This window comes from Heteronotia binoei, chromosome 1, assembly GCF_032191835.1.
Source record: "Heteronotia binoei isolate CCM8104 ecotype False Entrance Well chromosome 1, APGP_CSIRO_Hbin_v1, whole genome shotgun sequence".
NCBI classification, from domain to species: domain Eukaryota; kingdom Metazoa; phylum Chordata; class Lepidosauria; order Squamata; family Gekkonidae; genus Heteronotia; species Heteronotia binoei.
In genome coordinates, this window is record NC_083223.1 from 149,389,534 (window position 1) to 149,413,337 (window position 23,804).

At 43.3% G+C, this 23,804-nt stretch overlaps 1 protein-coding gene across 6 annotated transcripts in view; it reads left to right on the forward strand.

The window, feature by feature from the left end:
* The window catches only part of AFDN (afadin, adherens junction formation factor), a 221,883-nt gene that overhangs the window by 106,437 nt on the left and 91,642 nt on the right, over positions 1–23,804 (forward strand). For 3 of the 6 annotated variants that reach the window (XM_060242299.1, XM_060242308.1, XM_060242316.1), the window contains exons 9-10: positions 3,549–3,593; positions 22,237–22,331. In XM_060242299.1, coding sequence (XP_060098282.1) covers positions 3,549–3,593; positions 22,237–22,331 — 140 coding nt within the window. The remainder of the gene's footprint in view (positions 1–3,548; positions 3,594–22,236; positions 22,332–23,804) is intronic. The other 3 variants (XM_060242324.1, XM_060242332.1, XM_060242341.1) reach the window with 1 other exon arrangement.

Here is a 23,804-nt window from a genome sequence, read left to right on the forward strand (position 1 = left end):
TGAAGAAGTGTGTTTTTACCACACGAAAGTTTACATTCTGAATAAAACTTAGTTGGTCTTAAAGGCGCAACTTGACTTCTGCTTTGTTCAACTCATTCTTTCTGTTTCTCTGTCTTTCAGTCTTTTTATTTCATTCTGTCTTCCTCCCTTTAATCTACACAAACAGTAGCAACATCTCTTCAACTGACAAGGAATGTTTGTTCACAGCAAGGAAGGGCTACTTCAGAGGGAACAAAAAGAAGGATTCTAATGGCTTTCTTCACAGTGTCAGCTGCTTGCTGCTACCAGCCATTTCCTGCCAGGGAACCAGTGCTGCCAACCTCCAGTGGCTTGCCCCCCCCCCCCACTGTGAAGAAAGCCTGTCCTTTCCCCATGTATAGAGGCTGCTGGGTTGCCAACTCCAAGTTAGGAAATTCCAGATGGCAGAGATCACCTCCCCTTGAGGTGTGTGTGTGTTGGGGGGGAATTAATGCCTACACTTGGGTGGGTGGGAAGACAGCAAGGCTGGCGGGGGGGGGGGCACTCGCACAGACACCTTCCAGGTTGGTGAGAAATTCCTAAGGTATCAATACAGGCCTCTGAGGGAAAGGACTTTCCTCTTGGGAACCACTGGTGCCAAACTCCAGGGGAGGGCTGGAAATCACTCAGAATTACAACTGCTATCCAGTTCATGCTGTGAAAGCTGATTGGGTGATTTGGACCAGTCACACACTTTCAGCCTAACCTACTCATAGGGTTGTTGTTCATATCACATGGGGGAAAGGAGAATGATGTATGCTTTGGTCCCCCACTGTGAAGAAAGACTGTCATTTTCATATGTAGAGGCTACAGGAAGGGGGAAGACAATGGAAACTTGAAGTCCCCTCTGGCAGGTAAAGTCAGGGAGATCGGGTTGCCAACTCCAGGTTAGGAAATTCCTGTATATTTAGGGGGTGGGGCCAGGAGAAGGTGGGGTTTGAGAAGGGATGGGACTTCAGACAGGTACAATGCCATAGACTCCAGACCAGTCTCCAGGTGGGAGCTGGAGATCACTCAGAATTACAACTAATGACCAGATGGCAGAGATCACTTGCCCTGAAGACAGTGGCTGCTTTGCAGGGTGGACAGATAAGCTGGATGCTTAAGACCAATAAGGTTATCAGAGACAGACTGTTGGTCTGAAAGGGATCACTAAAGGCCTCTGAGGCAGAAATTCCTGGAGATTCTGTGGTGGAGTTTGAGAGTGGCGTAGGAGTTTGGGTTTCAGACTGCGGTCTGTCGGACTCAGGCCCTTGCTGTGGAAGCTGACTGGGTGATTTTGGACCAGTCACAGACTTCCAGCCTAACCATCCTCACAAGGTTGTGAGAGGAGAATGATGTAAACTGTTTTGGTCCCCCCCCATACACACTGGAGAAAGCCTATGTAGAGGCTGCAGGGAGGGAGAAGGTGATGGAAAGCTGAAGTCAAGAGGGGCAAATAAAGGGAAAGAGATAGGGTTGCTAACTCCAGGTTAGGAAATTCCTGAATATTTAAGGAGTGGGGCCTGGAGAGGGTGAGGTTTGAAGAGCTCAGACAGGTACAATGCCATTTCCTCCTAGGGAACCACTGGACATCCCTCAGTTTTACAACTGCTCTCTATATGGCAGAGATCAGCTCCTCTTGAGGTGAGAGGGAGTCAATACCTTCACTTGGGTGGGTGGGAAGACAGCAAGGGTGGCTGGCACTCACCCAGAGCCTCCTGGAGCCCATGGTATTTTCTTTTCACAACGCGTCTTACTCCTAGTAACAATACAATAAAAATAAATTTTAAAGTACAGTGTAACATACCGTATTTTTCGGACCATAAGACACACTTTCCCCCCCCAAAAAAGTGGTGGGAAAGTGTGTGCGTCTTATGGAGCAAAGAGACGATAGGACGTACCTTCCTGTTGTAGCATTCCAGGAAAGCAGTGTACTATATTAATCTTTTTTCCAAGGTGTAAAAAAAAGTAACATGGGTGAAACCTTTTCTGAATTTTACGTGGCATTTCTCCTCTGGGAGACAAATTGGCTTTTCATCTTTTGCAAACTTACTTTGTATATGTGACCTCTGAAAGGGCCTTATTAAAAGCCTGTCAAGATGATGCATGCAAAAATCACATCCTTAGTTCAACTGAATCATTTGGATTGCCTCATGTTGATATTTATTGAAACAGTCAAAAATATTGTGGATCAGAATATCAAGGTACATTTTATTGGAGTAGGTATACATAATCTAAACTTCCAAACAGTTTCATTTTGAATATTATAGTATCTTGATTTGGATGAGGGAAATGGGGCATTTTTTTTATTTTTCAGAAAATTTAGCTGCTGAAAACATGTTTTCCAATAAACATATTGGAATAAAATGTTCTGGGTGTACTGATAAATAGTAATTGAATTTACATTACTAAATCCTTTAGTGGAGCTCCTTCTACATAGGAGATAAAGGACCTGTTCATTCCTTCAAAGCTATAAAAATTTCCTAAATGTCTGGTCAATTACAGTTGCATTTCTGTTAACTATACTCTGCCTACACCAAACTTGCTTAATGTAAGAGCCACATAGAATAAACATCAGATGTTTGAGAGCTGCAAAACATGAACGTCAAGATTTTTGAAAGCAGGAAGGAAGGCAAGTAGGCAGGCAGGCAAATAGATGGGGGGGGGAGGGAGGGAGAGGTGGAAAGACAACAATGCATTCTCCAAGCTGCCAGCTGGCTTGGCTTGAAGTAATTTAAAGAGAGAAATGCCTTGTCCAGGCCAGTCAGGGTGGCGGGGGCTTCAAGAGTCACTCAATATTGTGTGAAAGCCACATGTAGCTCCCAAGCTGCAGTTTGGCCACCAGTGACCTACATAAAACTTCATTTTGAAAATCAAACTCTCTTTCATAAATGTAGCATTACCTTGTTAGGTAGCAACTAGAATTAATGTATGTTTCATGGGAAATTTATTTGTGTTATTTAAAACATTTCTGTGTTGCCTTTCCGCTCAAATACAGTGCAAAGTGTGAGACAAACTTTGAAACATTTCAACATAAAATGTGATTTTGGGCATTTTTTTTTTTTAAAAGTCCTGCCTGCTGGGAGAATGAAGTTGTGGATGAACTTACCATGGAACAGTGCTTTTGGGTTTGCATTATATAAGATGGAACCTCAGTGTACCAATAAACTATAGATGAGTGAAAAAGACAACCATTTATAAACAAAAGGGGAGTCTAATGTGAAGCAAATTTTCAACTTCAGTAGTTAATTGTAGCCTCTCTACTTTGCCTGGTGATTTTATTGTACTTTCTTCTAGCACTTGTTGCTTACTACTTAACAATTGTATTAATCCATCCACAACACAAGTGTCTGTATATTCTGTATATTTTGTAATACTGAAAATGATAAAAGCACTTCATCCTTTGAAATTGAGTAAGTGTTCTAGGCTTACTGTTTCACTCTTTCCTATCTTTTCTTTTCTGTGCCTTCCTCCGCATGTTCTGCATGGTATCTGTTCTGCTGATGCTGCCTTCACCTGGGTCCTGTGCATGTGTTTTCTAATCCCAGGGAGAAGGAATCACTTTGCCTACTACAGCTATCACACTTATGAAGGTAATGCTATTTAATACTCTATTTTCTCACTAGTCACTAAACCCTGTACAGGCAAAAAAGGCTTTTGTCCATTTTCAAAACTTGTTTTTTGCTTGAATTTATTGGTGCTTAAAACAAGTGATATGATTGTGGGGAAACTGAGTGATCCTTTTCTCTTTCTAATCTATAGTTTCAGTGTGTGAAGAAGGGAATTGTCAAGCTTTGGGTTAAGTAATATGCATTAAATATTATCATCGTTACAGGATTTGGGTATTCTCACTTTTACAGAGCACAGAAGGCAGGGAACTGCTGAGAGGAATGGGCCTTATAATACCAAATTTAGCTGTGAGCCACCCTCAGCAGTTCCAAAGATATATGGGGATGGATTCAGTGTCCTTACTTTCCACTCCTGTTATTTACCACTCTTCCTTAAAGTATGGGTTATTAGCATAGTCAGCAAATTGGATCAGATTATTCATGTGCAGTAGCCCATTGCTGTGTGTGTTGGCTTTGCATCCAACAATTTGAACTCTTAATTTCTAATCTTTGTGTACCTTCTCTCACAAATTAGTAGAGAACAGGGTTCTTCCACCTTCGTTCTGTTTAGAGTAAATGTTTGTGATAATCATTTTTTGGGGAAAATCCACTGTTGTTGGAGATTGTGACAGAACCGGCCCGATTCTGCCTTCAGACCCGTTCCCGTCAACTCCCTTTTGAGTTGCCAACTCCTGAAGGGAGCTAATCTTCTTCCCGCCACTAGGGCACGCTGTCACCACTTGCTCAATTTAGGGGTTCCTGACTGAGAGGAACAGGACTCCCAATCCCCCTTCCTGCCAGTTCTGAGGCCTGGCCTCAAGGTCCTCTGCCAATCCAGCAGAGTTATGATTGAGACCAAAGTCCTTCTTTGGGAGACCCCTGGAGGATTGGCACTCTTGCCAACTGTATGCCTTCCCCCTTCCCTGGATTCCCCTGTTGCAGTAGCATGGTCTAAGGCGGTTGGGGAAACTACGTGGTACAGAGGGACTACCTTTTAAAAAGACAAAACATTTATTTAAAACATGCAACTATATACAGGCATTTTAAAATAGTGAACAGAAGAAGTAAACCAAACTAGGGGAAAACGCTCCTTCTTTCCCTAATATAATACTTGCCATGGCCATACCATCCAGAATAGACAGACTCACCAACCCAACTGACTGAACTCAAAGCCCAACTCAAACTGAAGGCTTCCCACCAAAAATCACTAATATAAAACCCAGCTCCCGTCCAGGAACTGGTTTTCTCTCCTGCAGCCTTCTGAGAGACCAGGCTGAAAGACTTCCTGTCTCTCTAGGAGGCCGCCTCAGAATTGCTGCTTCCAGACTGGAGGGGAGGGGGGAGGAGGAAGAGACTAGGTTGAAGCCTGACTCCAGTTTGATGGCCTCTTCCTGCCAACTCCCAGATAACCGTAGACTAAAATGTGTTTCTCCCCAGAGATATTAAAGGTGGTGGTAGAGCTTTGATGTTGTTGTTGCTGTTTCTTATCTGTTTGTCCCTGTCTTGTAACTTAACTGCTAGCTGCAGCATTCTCATCTACTTGGTTTCATTTTTTCAGGGAAAAGTCTGTATTTGGATATTGGAGGAAAATTTATTGGCAGGAATTTAAAAAATTTTGGACTTGAAATTTTTGAAGGAGCAGTATTTTTATTTAATATTTAAAGGAGCAGGTTTTCAATTCTTTATGGTTTTTGAAGAAAATTTAAGTCATGTATCAAACCCTGCTTTCTTGAAACAGATTTAAAATATCAAAATATCTTTTTCTGGTAGCACATAGAGATTGCTACAGTTTGATATACAATTCCTATGGGATTCTCTTTAGTAAGTAGCATCATTTTGATTACATAATATACAATTTGGGATTGTCAGCCTTGCTGCTGGTTTAAACTATGCCTTTTAAGTTGTCTGTTTTGGTTTGCCATAAGCAGACCTGGTCAGCTGGGTTCATTTTTATTTTGGTTAGGGATAGCAGGTGATAGTTCTCTTTAAGATAGGCTGAGTAAGAATATATAGGACAAATACTCCTATCTGCAAATATTGGTGGAGCGTTTGTGTAAGTGCAATGCTAATGTAGCAAGAAAATAACGAAGTCCCATGCATTGCTTGGTTTGAAACAAGGTATTTTTCTTCGATATCAAAGCAGAACTTGTCGGCATAAGCCCAAAATGACAAAGTTAAAATCATCAGCTTTCTGACCATTTTTATTCACAACTCAAAACAAGCAGACAAGCCCACCAGCCTTATCTATTCAAATGCCCCACCTCCTGCTTTCCTTCCAGTAATTTCTTGTAGTTTTCCACTGCTTTGTCCCTCTGTGTTATCAGCAAGAAGCTCCTTCTCTGCGGGGCCCCTGTCTGTTATCTATTTTACAACCTTGGATTCCACTCATTTGGGCTGCCTGGTTTTAACGGTTACAGCTGCTTCAAATATTGCATTAGACATTCTCTTCTGAAGGCACAAAAACATATTTTCTATTATTATTATTATTATTATTATTATTATTGAGGTATTCATTAATTATTCAGGGGTCCCTCTTCATTAACCCAAGAAAAATGTTGTTTTATCCTGAGCATGGCTGTTTTCTCCATATTCCAGTTACCTGCTTTTGGTTGGCTATATTTTTAAAGTTCTTTTTGATTGAGGTCCTATATGAAGGATCGCCTCCTTCCATATGCCCCCTATCACGACAGGGACCTCTGTTAGAAGTTCCATTTATCTACAAGGTGAGAACAATGGTGCCAAGGTCTTCGTTGGTAGAATCTTCCCTAAGGAGATGTGGAAGGCAACATCCCTCGTCATTTTTAAAGGCTGTTATTTCACCTGGCATTTGGGAATTAAGAGTAGCTGTACAGTAATTAGATGATTAAGACTGTAAGTGTTCCAGATAGTGATTAACTGTTTTTGTGATGGATGTTTGTGGTTTTATGAACCTCTTCTTCTACATCACAGGTATAAACCAAGGTCTGCAAGGTCTTAGCACTTAAAACAGACACAGATGCAAACACTAAAAAGAAAAAGGAAATTAATCCTGAATTCAGTTTACAACATGAAATGTTTAAACCTGTGTCATGTTCTGGAAGCAGGACGGAATGTGTGTGGACAAAATTGCCAGAAATTTTAAAATAGCAAAGTGTTTTTCTCAAAAATGTTGTGGTTTTATAATGTTGGAAAGTACTAAAATCGTTAGAGAGAAGTGCTTGCTGCTGTCTGTTTTCAGAAGTTTAATTCAGATGCCATGAACAAATCTCAGGTCATTCATGGGTGCAACCCATGCTTATGCATTCTTTCCTTTCTCCACTCCTGATTTAAGCCTAAAACAATAGCACAGTCAGCTTTGTGTGGTGTATTCAGCTTTAATCCAACACACACACACAAATTGTCTGGTCTACCAGGATTGTATTTTGTTCCTCTTAATTGCTCATACATGAATGCTGCAAAAATTCTATCCTTTCTAGTCTGGTTGAAGCCTGTATTTTCCCCTTGCACAGTTGCAAAAAGTGGTACCCAAGATCTTTCCCACATTCCTTTATGTAAAACTTGAAAATTTTCACCCTAACCCAAATCTTTATAAAGCTTGTTTGAACATTTTCCTAACTTCCGCAGACAATATTGGATTCTAAAAGATATCACGATCCCATTCTTCTGTCCTTTTCTATATTAGTTGGTTTGGATAAATAAGCAGGGACAAAGTTGGGAACTTCTTGTTGTTAATATCAGTTGTCAGACACTTTCAGGTAACTTCTACTATGCTTTCTTTCAGATTTTAACCTTAACCACACATTCATGTATTTGTGTGTACAAAAAGTGCATGCATACATTTGTTAAACCTGAAAAGAAAATCTGTTGTTCTCCGGTGGTCCCTGGTGGTGGGACGGTCCTAAACTGCTGGGAGTAGGCTCCTCCTCCGGAACAGGGTCATTGATCGCTTGATCCGGCCTGGGGGAGGGGCCGCTCCCTTAGGAACTCCTCAGTCCAAACAGCCCTGTTGAGAGAACAGGATGTGTTCGCTGTGCTTTGAGAGCACATTGATCAGAGTGACGGAATTTTTCCCTCCAAAGTCTCTGCCTTCTAACTTCAGCCGCATTGGCGGCAGGCAGAGAGTTCTTGGCCGTCAGCGTTAGGTTTCCCTAGCAAAGTCGGCTCAATCAGCGGTTGCCGCGGAGAGAGAGGAAGCGAGGTCGCCCCTTCCTATGCCTGTTGAGGCGGGGGCGGGGTGAGCGGCAGCCTACGGTCTGGTCCCACGCAGCTCCGGCTGGCGTAGTGCAGACGACCAGGGTCCAGTCTCGTCCGGCAGAAGACTTTGGGCGCCGTGTGTCAGACAGCGAGTTTACTCCAGTGCTGGTAAGCTGTGAGAGAGAGAGCGGGAAGCTCTTTGTGAGGCGTATTCTGCCTTCATTTCTTGGGACGGGCTCTGCTGTGATGAGGACAGCCCACCCGGGAATTTGCAGCTGGCCTTTCCCGCCTTCCTGAACGGGGCGGGAAGGCCGTTGTCTTAACAGGCCTCTCCTTTTCAGGCGCGCGTCGCGTGGCCTGGGAGGGGGGGGGCGGGGTTGTTTTTTACCGCGCAGTAGGGGTCGCCATTTCAGTCAGTTAGCCTGGTAATGGCAGTTCCCTTTTTTCTTTTTGTTCACTTTCGTTTCAGCCTCCTGCGGAGCTGAGATGGCTGATGAAAGGGAACAGGAGACAGGCTCAAACAGCGATTTCTCCATCCCAAAGTACTCTGGATCCGCCTCTGAAAAGGATCGTGAGGACTCTGACCCGGATTTATCTGGAGAAAATGCCAAGTTAAATTTACTGGCTTGGTTGAAAAGGGAACTTAGCAAGGAATTTGCCCCTGCCCAAGGCACTGCTGTGCTTGCTCCCTCTCAGAAGAGGAAGAGGCAAGCAGTTTTAGACATTGCCACAGCTCCTACGGACTCTAAGAAAGCAAGATTCAGTAGGGGTTTGGACTCTCCCAGCGATAGCTCGCAGGAGGAAGAGGAGGCTTCTTTCTCGGTGGACTCGTCTGCAAAAGAGGAGGGAGAACTCTCTGAGGAGGAGGATGATACTCCCTTGGTGCAGACTAGGGTTTTCCCTGTGGAGTACTACTCTAAACTCCTTCCTAAGGTCCTTAGGGAACTGGATTTTACGACAACTCCCAAAGAGAAAGCAGAGTTAGACCCGGACTTGCCTGCAGGTTCAGGGAAAATGATGCCAAAAGTGGGGGTTGCTCAGACTGGCGTGCCCTTGCCCGCCCCCTTTTTTAGTTTGATTAAGGCGGAGTGGGAGCATCCGGCTAAGCCAAAATCCAATCCACATTTGTTTTCTAAACTGTATGGTTTGAGCCCAGAGGCTACTAAGCGTCTGAAATTGCCCCTAGTGGACGATCCTGTGAATAGTTTATTATGCACATCGGTACTGCCTATGGATGCGGATGGGCTACCCAAGGATGCTTGTGATAGGCGGATGGAACAGGCACTGCGAAAAAACTTTGAAGCTTCGGCTTGGTCCATCCGGGCTTCTTCGGCGGGCTCGCTGTTTGCACACGCAGTATATACATGGGCTTCTAATTTGGCATCCGCGGATAGTGATGCGCCAAAAGAGTTCAAGGATGAGCTCAAGAAAATAGCCCTGGGCACAGCATTTATCGCAGATGCGACTCTGGACGCTATGCAGTTGTCTGCTAGGGCAGTGGCCTGCAGTGTAGCAGCGCGCAGGAACGTCTGGCTCCGAACCTGGGATGCCGATGCAGCTGCACAGGCTAGACTGGCAGCTGTACCATTTAAGGGCGTTAGTCTCTTCGGGAACGAATTGGAACGCTTCCTGATTGAGGGGAAGGACAAGAAGAAAGTCTTGCCTTCTAAGAGGAAGGACTTTAAGTCTAAGAAACCCTTCCAGCCCTTTTGGGACTCTAAGAAATTCTCCCGGCCTGCACCCTTTAAGCCTTTCCGAGGGAAGTGGCAGTCTCGCAGTAGGGATACCAAACCCTTCTCTAGCCATAGTGACAAGGGAAATAAGAGTGACTCCAAAAAGGGAGGGTCACAATGACTATGCCACAAGGCCGGAACTGCTTCCTATCGGAGGGCGGCTACAGTTTTTTGCGGCTGAATGGAAGGCATCGGTTGCAGATCAATGGGTGATCGACACGGTGTCCAAGGGCTATGCCTTAGAACTGGAAGTCTTCCCACGTCGGAGGTTTCGTCCATCCTGAGGAAGCAGGATCCGATCAAGCACCAGGGGATGCTGGGCGCTATCCACCATCTACTGGACATCAGGGCTATAGAACCGGTACCCTTGACTCAGAGGGGTCTAGGGGTGTACTCCATCTTGTTCCTGGTTCCGAAGCAGAATGGCGATACTCGGGCTATTCTGGACTTAAAATGGGTAAACCGATTTGTCAAAACCAAAAAGTTCCGGATGGAGACGTTGCGTTCCATTCTTCTGGCAGTGCAGGAGCGAGAGTATCTAACGTCCATCGATCTGTCCGAGGCCTATTTACACGTGCCCATTCGACCAAGTCACAGGCGGTTTCTCAGGTTCGCTTACGATTGAAGGCATTTCCAGTACCGGGCTTTGCCGTTCAGGCTCAAGTCTTCCCCGCGAGTGTTCACGAAGATCCTTGTGGCGTTGGTTGCTCAGTTACGGATGGGGGGCGTGGCTCTTCATCCGTATCTGGACGATCCGTTGGTCAGGGCCTCTTCGCACCAGCAGAGTCTGGAGGACACTGAGCGGACTCTTCAGGTTCTGCAGGACCACGGGTTTGTGGTCAACAGGACAAAGAGCAACCTTATTCCCACGCAAGAGATAGTGCATCTGGGTGTCCTGATTGATACTCAGAGGCACAGAGTGTTTTTGTCGGAAGGATTACAGGTGAAACTCAGATCCTTGTTGGAGGAGGTGTTGGCACTGACTCAGGTTCCTGTGATGATTCTGGCAAAATTGTTAGGGGTTCTGGTATCTTGCCAGGATGTGCTGTCTTGGGCGCGTTTCCATTTACGGCCCCTGCAATGCTTTCTGCTTCCTTATCAGAACGTGATAGCTCACAAGCTGCACAGGCTAGTGATTCTCCCACCGGAGCTGAGGCGACAACTCCAGTGGTGGTTGGAACCATTTCGCTTTCAACGGTGGGTCGCTATGAAGGAACCGCAGAGGATAGTGGTGACGACAGATTCCAGTCTCTCCGGCTGGGGAGCGCATTCTCAAGGGCTGATGTGTCAAGGTCAGTGGTCTCTGCTGGAGTCTCGACAGAGTATCAATCTGTTGGAGCTGCGGGCGATTCGTCTGGGATTGTTACGCTTTCAGACTACGCTTCAGGGGTGTCACGTGTTGGTGAAGACAGACAACGTGACAGCAAAAGCCTATGTCAACCGACAAGGCAGGACCAGAATCAAGAAACTGTGCAGCGAGGCCAACAGCCTGCTGAGTTGGGCAGAGAGGTATCTCTTATCCATAAAGGCGGTGCATGTAGCCGGAAAAGACAATGGGCTGGCGGACTGGCTCAGCAGACAACGGCTGGATCAGACGGAATGGTCTCTGGACACGAGAGTCTTCCAGGCTCTTCAGCGCAGATATGGCAGAGTGGCTGTGGACTTGTTTGCAACCGCGGACAATCGTCAAGTGCGGCGGTTTTTTGCCAAACAGAGACACGATCAGGCGGAGGGCGTAGACGCTCTCAACTGCGACTGGCCGGATGGCCTACTGTACGCCTTTCCGCCACTGCAACTGATTCCTCGGTTGGTGAACAAGGTTCTTCAACAATCCGCGGAGCTGGTGCTGATTGCCCCCTTCTGGCCGAGACGGGGGTGGTTTCAGGATCTCTTGCGACTGTTGACGGAGAAGCCTTGGCATCTACCAGTATCCGAGACGTTACTGACACAAGGGACAGTACTCCATCCTCAACCGGACATGTTGCAGTTAACTGCGTGGAGGTTGAGCGGTCGCAGTTAGTTAAGTTGGGGTTTGACTCAACAGTGATTGACACTATGCTGGCATCTAGGAAGGGTTCTACCACTCGGGTGTATAATAACACTTGGCGGGTTTTCTCCAGTTGGTGTGCAGAAAGGGGCTGGGATCCTTTGAAGTTACCTGTCCGGAAGCTGTTACTGTTCCTGCAGGAGGGCTTGGATAAGGGGCTAGCCACTAATACCCTTCGTAGACAGGTGGCAGCTATTTCGGCTGTGCGTGGAACTAGGAAAGGGGGTTTCTTGACACTGCATCCACACGTTAAACGTTTTTTGAGGGGGGTGTCCTTGTTAAATCCCCCTACAGCACATAGGTTCCCTACTTGGAAGTTAAATGTGGTGTTGAAGGCGTTGTGTCATGCGCCTTTTGAGCCCATGGCCACCTGTAGTCTGAGAGACCTTACCCTTAAAACGTTGTTTTTGGTGGGGATAACTTCGGCCCGCAGAGTATCCGAGTTGCAGGCCTTGTCCGTAGATAAGGACCTTTGTACCTTCCATAACGACAGGGTGGTGTTGAGACCTGATCCGATGTTTGTTCCTAAGGTAAATTCAGTTTTCCACTGCTCACAGGATGTGGTTTTACCCTCTTTCTGTCCTAATCCCAAACACGAGAGGGAGGAGGAGTGGCACCGGTTAGATGTGAGGCGGGCCTTGAGTTTTTATATAGATAGAACCAAGGACTTAGGAGATCGGAGTCTTTGTTTGTTTCCTTTAATTCCCCCTCGCTGGGAAAACCAGTTTCTGCTTCAACTCTGAGCAGGTGGTTGGGGCAGTGTATTTCGTCTGCATATACAGCGTCAGGGCTGGAGCCTCCAGGAGGCGTCACGGCGCATTCCCTATGGGGAGCGGCTACTTCTGCAGTATATAAGTCCTTCTCCTCCCTAGAAGGCATCTGTAGGGCAGCCACCTGGAGTTCTGTCCATTCCTTCACCAGGCATTATAGGGTGGATAGGTGGGCAGCGGCTGAAGCGGCCTTTGGTCGCAGGGTGTTACAACAGGTCATACACTGAAGGTAGAGGTTCCCGCCCAGGGTACATAATGCTTTTGTATGTCCCAGCAGTTTAGGACCGTTCCACTACCAGGGACCACCGGAGAACGGAAGATTGGAAGCTCTTACCGTGAAGCTTCCTTCTCGGTGGTCCTGGAGTGGGACGGTCCATCCCACCCAGTGTAGTATCTCCTCTAAGCGGAGGTTGGTTCTGGCTGTTTACCATTACTTCTGCTGTTTGCAGTTATTAAAATGGAGTTGCATCATTATGGTCTCCGCGTGGTTTGTTACCATGATGCAGAATTTTTTTTTATAGATCCAGGTCGGTGGGGGAGCATGGCTGTTCTATGGACTGAGGAGTTCCTAAGGGAGCGGCCCCTCCCCCAGGCCGGATCAAGCGATCAACGACCCTGTTCCGGAGGAGGAGCCTACTCCCAGCAGTTTAGGACCGTCCCACTCCAGGACCACCGAGAAGGAAGCTTCACGGTAAGAGCTTCCAATCTTCCGATACTTTACTGACTGACTTTGATCTATTATAAATTGTTTCCCAGCATTAACGTATCCAATTCTCAACATGGCCCATTCTGTGATTACCTACTTGCATTCAGAGATTGGAATCAGATACAGCCAAGATAGATCATTCTGCAAACCTGAGAAAAGCACCAGGTTTGCAGAAAAATCTGAAATTGTTAAAAAAAGAAGATTCTAAGGGTTTAAAAACCCATCAAATAATAGTGCCTGTACCTTTATGAGAGGAGATGTCAGTGGCCTGTTAGTGTTGCTAGACAACCACAATATGCAGACCTTGGTTTCTGTCAATACGAAGCATAGGGAAGGCTGTTGCTGGGCTATTGTGGTCTTTCTGTCCTTCCCCACTCCCTTCTCTCCTGTTCTGTGAGGAGGACTCATCAGGGCCAGCTTCAGCAGCAAACACTTGACAGTTTGGTGCAGTGGTTAGGAATAGTGGACTCTGATCTGGAGAACTAGGTTTGATTCCCCAGTCTTCCATATGCAGCTGCTGGATGACCTTGGGTTAGTCACAGTTCTCTCAAGAGCAGTTCTCAGGGTGACCTCTTTTAGCTTCATCTACCTCACAGGATGTCTGTAATGGAGAGGGGAAGGGAAGGAGATTGTAAACTGCTCTGAGACTCCCAAGTGAAGGATGGGGGATAAATCCAATCTCTTCTTTTACAGTGAAGTAAATAGATAAAGCGGAACACTGAGGGGGGCAGTTTTAAAAAAAGGTTAATTGGTGAGTCTGAAGCAAAGGAGAAGGAAGGGAAAGAATATATGGGCAGAGAGAATATATGGGCTGCCTAGAGGAGAGAAAGATGTAATAGTGTAGGGAAGGGGATACAGAGGAAAATGTAGTGGCATCAGCAAGTCCTTGTCGGTGGTCCATTTGGACTGCTTAAAGCACTATAGGAAACCACTCTTATTCTAAACCAAAATAAGACTTCAGCTCGGTTTACTTAAGGTTCACAGCAGAAGTGGCACAGGCGATAACAGAATCTAGTGTGGCTGCTACCTGTATGGCATGCACAGATACCGTACCATTCTGCTATTACTTTGTGGTCTTTGTGTATTTTGCTGATGGGCTTTGTACTGGGCACAGAGTCTCAGTTTGGAAACTTCCAGAGTGAACATTTTTGCATGAAAATTTCCTCTCCTCAGAAACACAGCTCAGACTGTGCATGCTCAAGGGAGGGAAGTTGTGCTTCCTTCTCAAGTTTCTCCTGTTTTGGAAGTTGCATTGATTGAGGAAGTTCCTTAGTTTCATTTATATTTATCTGCTTATTATTTGTTTATTTTCTGTATGTATGTGGAGAGAGTGAGAGAACGCTGTAGTTTATATCAAGTATAGTTAGAGTAGTTGTAGATAGTTACAGCATATATAGTTTTGCAGAAGACCGTTGTTAAATGCTGCCAGATTGCAAGGGTAAAATTATGTTATTTGGATGGATATGGTCATTTTCACCTCTGCCAAGTGGAAAAACAAAAAGTTGACACCTGTATCCGTTGTCAGAAACCTGGCACATCAAAATCTTAGCTTCTTATTTAAGGGCTGCTGTCTGGGAAAGCTATAATGCTGTTTAAAGAACTGGCATATCCCATTAGAGCAGGGTTGTCAAACGCATTTGTTATGAGGACCGGACCTGACATAAATGAGACCTTTTTGGGCTGGACCATGAGTGTCATTAAATGTAATGCCAAGTAGCAGAGATATAAATTTTTTAAAGGACAAGACAAATACAAAGATTTTTTAAAAGCGTAAACTAAAACGTGCTTAAACATTAGCACTCGTTGGTCTTAAAGGTGCTCTGTTTGTATCTCTCCCATGTGATCCAGGGAACTGGGCAAAGGAAGCTCTGTGTCAAGTCCTCAACAGTTCAGTGATCAATGACAGTCCATAGCAAGAATAGCTGTTTATTGATACATGACAGGTTAGAGCAAGATAGTTCTTGCGTAAACTGGCTTTGGCAGGCAAATGCCCTCTACTTATATTTTAGAAGCATAGAATCATAGAGTTGGAAGGTACCTCCAGGATCATTTAGTCCACCCCCTGCACAATGCAGGAAACTCACAAATACTTCCCTCTAAATTCACAGGATCTTCATTGCTATCAGATGGCCATCTAGCCTCTGTTTAGAAACCTCCAAGGAAGGAGAGCCCACCACCTCCTGGGGAAGCCTGTTACACTGAGGAACTGCTCTAACAGTCAGGAAGTTGTTCCTAATGCTGAGCCGAAAACTCCTTTGTTTTAATTTCAACCCATTGGTTCTGGTCCTACCTTCTGGGGCCACAGAAAACAATTCCACACCATCCTCTATATGACAGCTCTTCAAGTACTTGAAGATGGTGATCGTATCACCTCTCAGCTGCCTCATCTCCAGGCTAAACATGCCCATCTGCTGTAACTCCTGTATGATTGAGCAAGCCTGGCAAAGCAAGCAGTGATGCAGAAGGAAGCGAGAGAGAGAGAGAAGGAAGCAGATGACAGCCAGTAGCTCAGGGGCCTGATAGCCCTCCAGTGGCTTGATTTGGCCCCTGGGCCACAGGTTTGACACCTCTGCATTAGAGGCTGCTGCCCCACCTCAGCAGCTTCTCAGTGGCCTGGTAGTGGAGTCTTGCCTTCAAGGCTAGCTTTGAGACCTTTTAGTACAGAGTCTTCCCTGACCTGGCTAGCCCAGGCTAACCCAGTCTTGTCAGATCTTGGAAGCTAAGCAGGGTCAACCCTGTTAGTATTTGGATGAGAGACCACCAGTGAATACCAGGGTTGGTATGCAGAGGCCAGCAATGGCAAAGCACCACTGAATGTCTCTTGCTTTGAAAACTCTACAGGATCATCATAAATTGGCTGTAACTTAATGGCAAATGAAAAAGAGTAAGACAACTTGTCTTACATGCAACTTGTCCACATGCAACTTGTAAGACACATGTTATTCAAGTTGGTTCCTGTATTGGACTCTATAAATGTATAGAGTCAAACTATGTGGTTCGGGTAACTGTTTTGAGACTGAACAGTATGGTTTATACTCTGGTCCCAACCTTTTACAGTGCTCTAATTAAGAAGGAAGAATGAGACAGAACGAATGGATTTCAAAAAGAAAGTGTCTTCATTCCCCTAACAAGATAGAAGGCTAGAGAGATGAAATTCAAGGGAGAACAAATATATAAAACAACATTGCAATCTAGTAACAGAATCTTGACAGTGCTATAGCAATTGTTGGCTAATTGGATGAATGGGGAAAATCTGAGGGGAAATAAAGAGTGAAAGTAGAATATATGCTGCCCTATCCTGAGCAGAAGAATCTGTTGAGCTGGGGTCCAAGACAGAAGAATTTGGAACTTAAATGGAGTCTCCTAAAACAGTTTTCCAGATAGAAGCTGACTGTAAAAACAATGTTAATCCCTTATTTAGAGTCTGTGCAAAAAGAAATGCCGTAGCTTTGTGCCTTAAAGTAAGTAGAGTAGGTGCCACTGGGGCCTCAAGAGGAAGGGAGTTTAACAGGTAAGATTAAAAGCCCTGTCTCTGGTTGCCATTTGTCTCATTTTTGCAGGCAGAGCACAGGGAGCAGGGCTTGTGAGGGCAGAGTTTGCAGTCTTTTCCTCCTTTTCCTTTACAGACAAATCAGGCTTTGGATGACAATCAGGCTAAGGAGGAATAGTATAAATGAAGTAAATACATAGATAGGTCTCCTCTCAGAAATTCAGCCACTAGGTTTTTCAGAGCATTCTCGTGTCATTTAAAACAGGGAAACTCTGAGTTCATTCCACCAGAGTTATGCTGCATTAGTAGCATCTTCAGGATCCTCATTTCTAGAATGGTGCAGAACAAAGGCCCACGCCTCATTTTCCTGAAGTACCTGTACCCACTTTTCCTACAGCAGATGCTTTAATTGGTGTGACATACTTGTCGATTTTTTGAAGGAACTGAGTAGGAAGTTGTCGCTCCTTCCCTTTGAGCATGCACAGTCTAGCCTGCTTCTCAGAGGCAAGAAGATTTTGCATCTAAATGCTAGTTGTAGAACCTTCTGAATCCAGGCTCTGTGCAGATACAAGGGCAGTCAGTGTGAATGCACAGATGACCACTCAAAGAGCAACAGTTACAGGTAAGCCACCTGGTTCTACAAGGAATGGAAGGCTTGACCACGCATCCCATATCTGCATCCAAGTTTCCGCGTCCTTTTTGCTTAGTCACAAAAAATAATGTAATAGATTTTATGACTAGGGATGGGCATAAATCTGGAAAATGACGATTCATTTCGGTTCATGGGCCCACATGAACCATGACCTTTCATGGACCTTCATGTTTACTGGACTGGTTTGTTTTGTAAGGTTTGTAATGTGGTAGGATGTGCCCTCCCCCACAAGCTAGAGATGCCAAATTCACAGCAAGTCTACAGCTGGTTCTACTCTGTCTGTCCTCCAAGTTTGGTGAGGATTGGATTTAGGTGCCCCCAGGAAAGTGTTGTCTGGAGAAGTCTCAGCCAGTTCAACTTCTCTCTCTGCTTCTGCCTCTGTCTAATGTGTGATACATTGACTGCCAATGGAAAAGGTCAACTGTGTGTGAGAGGGGGGTATATATCATTCTGCTCCCACAGAGCAGAATGGGTGCTCTCTTAAGGCTATCTGCTTGATGCTGTGCACACATCTTGCAGCAAAGTCCTAAAAACACTTTCCTGAGAGTAAGTCCTTAAAGCAATCTGACTAAAATCTCTCCTCAGCATGCAGTTCAGAAGTCTTTCTCTGCTCAGCTGATGCCAACCAGTCAGATTGCTTGGAGCAGCCTATCACTCGAGACTCTCTGGCTTCTGTGAAGAAGCCACAGTCCTTCAGCTGTTTGTACAGCACTTTTGAGCCTCTTAAAAGTGCAGTCCATCACACTAACATCAAATATTCCCCAACCTTGCTGTTCACAAGAGAATGACTTCCAGTTCCCTTCCCTCTCTGTCTCTGCCTCTAATATGGCATGCCTGTTGCCAGCTGAGAATAATGGCTATGTGCAATCTTGGGGGTACATATCATTCTGCTCCCATAGAGCAGAATGGGAACTCTCTTATTGGCAGCCAGTTCTGCCTGTTGAGCTTTGGAGGGCCAGTATTGGTGTTTTCAGAGCTGCAGAAGTCCATCTCCCATTGCTTTGACAATCAGTTCCCTTCCCTCTCTTCTTCTAACACATGGCATGCCTGTTGCCAACTGAAAACAATGGCTGCATGTTAGCTGGGGTGGTATGTATTATTCTGCTCCTACAGAATAAAACAAAAGCTCTTATTGGCAGCCAGCACTGCATCTTGAGCTTTGGAGGGCCACTATTGGTGTTATTAGGGCTGCAGACGTTCAAACCCCCACCCCAATCACTTTGACAGTTATTAATTGATCAGTGCCAGCGTGTCTGTCACATGAACTGCTGACACGAACTGCACAATCCTCCGTAAAAACTTAGGAAATTCATAGGAGGTTTGTTGCAGGTGCAATCACATGACCCTTGGCTCATGAACTGGGTGATTTTTGTGAAGAAGTTAGATTTGTGACAAGGTTTGTGCCCATCCCTAGTAATGACATACTTCCATTAATACACTCTGTAGCAGGTTGAGCCCTTTGCATGTTGTCACTTGCTGTAGTCTCACTAAAGTCCGTAATAAAACCAAAAAATACTCAATTAAAGTCCTTAATAAAACCAAAAACCTTGGCAAATTATTACTTATTATTACTGTTATTACAATCTTATTACAATTTTACAAAAGTATATTCTGTGGTTGGTTATGTTCTCAGGGAGTATGCTTGGCATTTTAAACACTTTCTGCAGATTAATTGGAATGGCTTCATGTTTGCACAGCTTCTAAAATGCAGCAAAAAGGATACAGAACTGAGCAACTGGAGATCAAAGAAAACAAAGCAGAATAGTTATCATTTTATAATGTGGGATTGGAGACAAATTATAATTACATGTTTGGGGTTTTTTTAAGGTAGAAACTACTTTCTCTAGTTGAGTAAAATGAAGTAAGTTGTTTTTATGTTGCTCTTAATAAAGGAAGTCAATATGTTTTTCTAGTCAGTACGCTTGTAAAATAAAACAAATACTGTTTTTCCTTTGCAAGATTAATTGCTCTGTTTTAAGCTTACTTAATGCTTCAGAATCCATTATCTTATTTTCCATATTTGCAGGGGGGTTTTTTCTAGACTTGTTACTGCCCACTGTGCAGTAGTATATGTATGTTTTCTTCTTTAACTTGACTATTTTTCTGTGGACTACAAGGAACTTGTTGAAAACTTTTATCTGTGAAGAGTGACACCTAGCAGTTAAAGAGCATGGTTGTATTAAACTTTGCTCTTGGCATGGTTGTATTTGAAGGAAGCACCTATCTATATTAATCTGCCTGTAATCATCCTACCCCAGCATGGATTTTTCTCATAGTAAGCACCAAATTAGGGTGCATTCATATGTGTGGTTGACTTGCATTGTGCATTTATACGTCTGTTACTTTGTGCATTGTGCATTTATACTTTTGAAGATGGGGGTAGTACATCTACTTTTTAACTCAAACTGAGTGCAGAGAAGAGGAACTAAACCTGCCCCCTGCAAGACCTCTCCCAAAGGAATAGATGTCAACATAAACATACTTGAGAGGATACCAACATGCTGATATCTCCTTAATTCCTATCTCATCTGTTAAATTTAATTTCTTAATCTGAACTCTAGCAGCACTATATTGGCCTTCTGTGTTCAAATGAACATCCAGGGTGGCTCACAGACAGTGTTTGCCATCTCGTTGGAACCTCTGGCCCACTTAATACGGTCGGATCCGGACATTGATGGCATTATGGTGAGAGGTAGCTCCCACAAAGTTAGCCTTTTTGCTGACGACACGGTCTTTTATTTGAGCAACCCTTTACATTCACTAACTAAATTAATGCAGACTTTAACATCTTTTAAGGAGTTCTCAGGCTTTACTATCAACATGGCTAAATCGGAGATCTATCCAATTTACCTTCCTCCAGATGTCTACCAACAATTAGAATCTGCCTTTCCCTTTAAATGGGTAACTAAATCATGGCGGCATCTAGGCATCCACATACCTTTGGACCAATCTAAATTATTCGAAGCAAACTACAAACAACTTTTTATAACCACCAAAACTAATTTGACTAAATGGACTAAGCTCCAGCTTAGTTTGCTAGAAAAAATAGACTTGTTAAAAACTTTCGTTCTACCTAAATTCCTTTTTTTATTCCAAAATCTTCCCATTCCTATACCAAGTAAAGATATGAAATCTTGGCAAAAATGCCTCTCCCTTTTCATATGGAACAATAAAAAAACAAGGATTTCATACCAGGTCCTGTCTAAACCTACGGTTAAGGGTGGTTTGGCTGCACCAATTTTGAATAGCTACTACGTGGCAGCCCAGCTTCGCAATGTTTTACTTTATGCCAGAAAAGAATGCCAGTTACCATGGATTCAAATCGAATCTGCTAGTATCTACCCTATACGTCTTAACGAATTCCTTTGGAACTCTAGAGCTGAACGAAGTAAAATTGTGTTAAACAACCCCTTTTTGCGATGCACCTTGGAGATCTGGGATAAATATAGAAATCTAACAGTTCAGCCCTCCACCCCAGTAATGGCCTTCTTGGGTCAGCCCTGGTTTCCTCCAGGGAACTCTAAGGAGAGCTTTGGAACTTGGCGACAACAAAGCATCCTTAGGATTTCAGATGTCAGTTCCAAGGGCCAACTGCTTACTCGTGACCAATTGGAATCCAAATATAGAATCAAAATTCCGTGGTATGAGTTTCATCAACTCTACGACGTGTTAAATAAAGTAGTTCCTGTTATGATACCTGAAAATCAATTAAATGCTTTTGAAAAACTAATCATTAAAGAAAACACAATAATGAGAGGTGCGATTTCAAAAATATACCATTTATTAAACCATAAAAGTTGGGCGTCAGCTTCAGCACAACAAAATGCTTGGAGTAAAGACTGCTCTATTAACCTATCAGAGGAGCAGTGGTCTATGATCTGGACGTCTCCAATCTGCAAATCCCGATGCACAAATTTTAAACTGCAACAATTTAAATTATCCTCAAGATGGTACCTGACTCCTCTTTCCCTCAGCCATGCAAGTAAAAGCTATAATCCCCTGTGCTGGAAAGGCTGTGGGGAAACTGGATCATTTCTCCATTGTTGGTGGTCTTGCCAGAAAATTCAAGCTTTTTGGAATACCGTGATAAGCAAAATTGAGATCATTGTTAAAGAAACCATCCCTCGGACCCCAGAATCCATTCTGCTCAACTACTGGCCATCCAATAAGTACTCCAAACAAAAGAAGGAACTTATTTCCCTTCTGATTTTGGCAGGCAAAATCTTGCTAGCAAAATCTTGGAAAGTGGCAAAAGTACCTTCAATTACTCAGTGGTTCCAAAAGGTATGGGAAATGATTATTCAGGATAAAATAGCATCCCAACTTACTCTTAGTGATAATCCTAAGGCAGGAGATTCTTTTGTTGAGAAGTGGTTTAATTTTTTTGACCACGTGAACTCCTTTGCGTCAAAGAAGAACAAAATGCCAACGAAATACCTAAATTTTGTTTTGTATTGAGGCAAACTTGTTCTCACTAATGATCAACCTTGGAAGCGTGGCGGTGAGACTTGGAATAATTGAAAATAATACAATCAACCTACCCCCCCCCCCCTCTCTCTTTTTTTTTTTTTTTTTTCCTTTCTTCCCTCCCTCCCTTCTTTTGTAGTATTATTATGTTTTGGGTGTGTATAAGAGTGAGATGTTCTGGATTACTTATTGAAGTTCAAAAGATTCCAATATTGTATCTCTTATATGGAAGTTCATATTTATATATATATATATATATATATTTTCTGTTCTTGGTTGAATGTTGTTGTTAATAAAAAATAAAAATTTTGAGTTAAAAAACAAAAAATAAAAAATAAAAAATAAAAAAAAAATAAAAAGTAAAAGCATTGCATTAAAATATCAGACATAACTGAATACCTCCAAAGGCTTTCCAGAATAAGCATGTTTTCAGATTATGATGGAAGGCCTGTATTGGGGGTGCAGATTATACCTCCAGGAGAGGTAGTGTTGTTAGGTCGTGTTGTTTACTAAAATGATACCATGTAGTTTCTTTCCTTAAAATTCATCAGGCTTTAGTTTTGTTTAAAGTGTTGCGTCCTTTCTTGCAGATGGTTCTGATTCCAGAGATAAACCAAAGCTCTATCGTTTGCAGTTAAGTGTGACTGAAGTTGGTACCGAAAAATTTGATGATAATTCCATTCAGGTGAGGAATGTTACTTGAGACAAGGAAAGAGTTTCATGTAAAAACCATGTGACTAGAATGATAAACTTGCATATTATGTAAGTTCCTAAATTTTATTACCTAGGCATAAGTTGTGGGTTGCAGTATTCCTTCTAAACTGTGGAGTTTTATGAGCAAAAATTCTACTTTGTGAGCTAATGGCATTAAAGTTGTGAGCTACTGCAAAAAATTAGTTTGCTCTGCGGCCATTTTTCCTGAGCTAAGACAAAAATGTGTGAACTGGAGGTTAGAAAATTGTGAGCTATCTCACACTAACTCAGCTTAGAGGGAACACTGGTGGGTTGTATCCTTTTACTATGTTCTTCCAGTGTGTTCCTTTGGCACGAAAAGCCAGTGAAAAAGGCTGTGGCAAGATCCACACATGATTGTTAAAAGTTACATTGTAATCCCCATACTGACTTCAGTTTTTGAAAATAATAAGAGTATACTAAGATAACAGTAGGAGTTTTAGTTTGAGATGTGGCAAAGTTCTGTGCAGCAAAAAAGAAGTTTAAAAACTTATTTATGTTCTTGATAGTAAAAGTGCTGAGAATTAACACATTTATAAATCCCCAGTTGAAACTTACATTGTAATACTCGGAGAATGATCCCTGATGCCTCAGCCAGTAGCAGTTTAATAAACAAAAAAGGGATCACAGTTAATGAGACAAACAATGAAAGTTAAACTACTGTGATATGCTAGCTAACAAAGTTTAATAAAACTATTTAAAAACCTTCATATATTTTAATATTTCATATTGTAACAGGGGTCCAATTTTAACATTCCCATATTACAAAAAAAGTCTATGAGCACCCGGATGTAGGCTCATTTCGTCAATAGACTTCCTCGGGAGTAATCCTTTCTATGTTTCTTCCTGGGTTAACAGCCTCTAGTACCAACCAAAAGTTAATGTTCTTCTGCAGCATCTCTCTCATTCACTCAATGACATTTAAGTGTATATATTTTTCATATAGGAGCTTGAGCCAGTCCAAACTTATTCATTTAACCAGATGCACAAGCCTTCTGGAGTTTGCTGGCCTATAGCCCTCTACAATATATTAAGCAAGCTGTTCTTTAGATGACCAATTGCTCTTATATTCTTTATAATAAATTGTACATTTTTAATTTCAAGCAAGCTCTTTTTTTGACAGCAATTTAGCTCAAAGCCACTTAAGTGTATGATTTTAAGCAGGCCAGGCCTATCCTGAATCCAAAAACCTCTTAGAATTTACTTTTAGTTGGTATTAGAAGCTATTAACCCTGGAAGAAACATAGAAAGGATTACTCCCGAGGAAGTCTGTTGACGAAATGAGCCTACATCCGGGTGCTGATAGACTTTTTTTGTAATATGGGAATGTTAAAATTGGACCTCTGTTACAATATGAAATATTAAAATATATGAAGGTTTTTAAATGGTTTTATTAAACTTAGCATATCACAGTAGCAGTTTAATG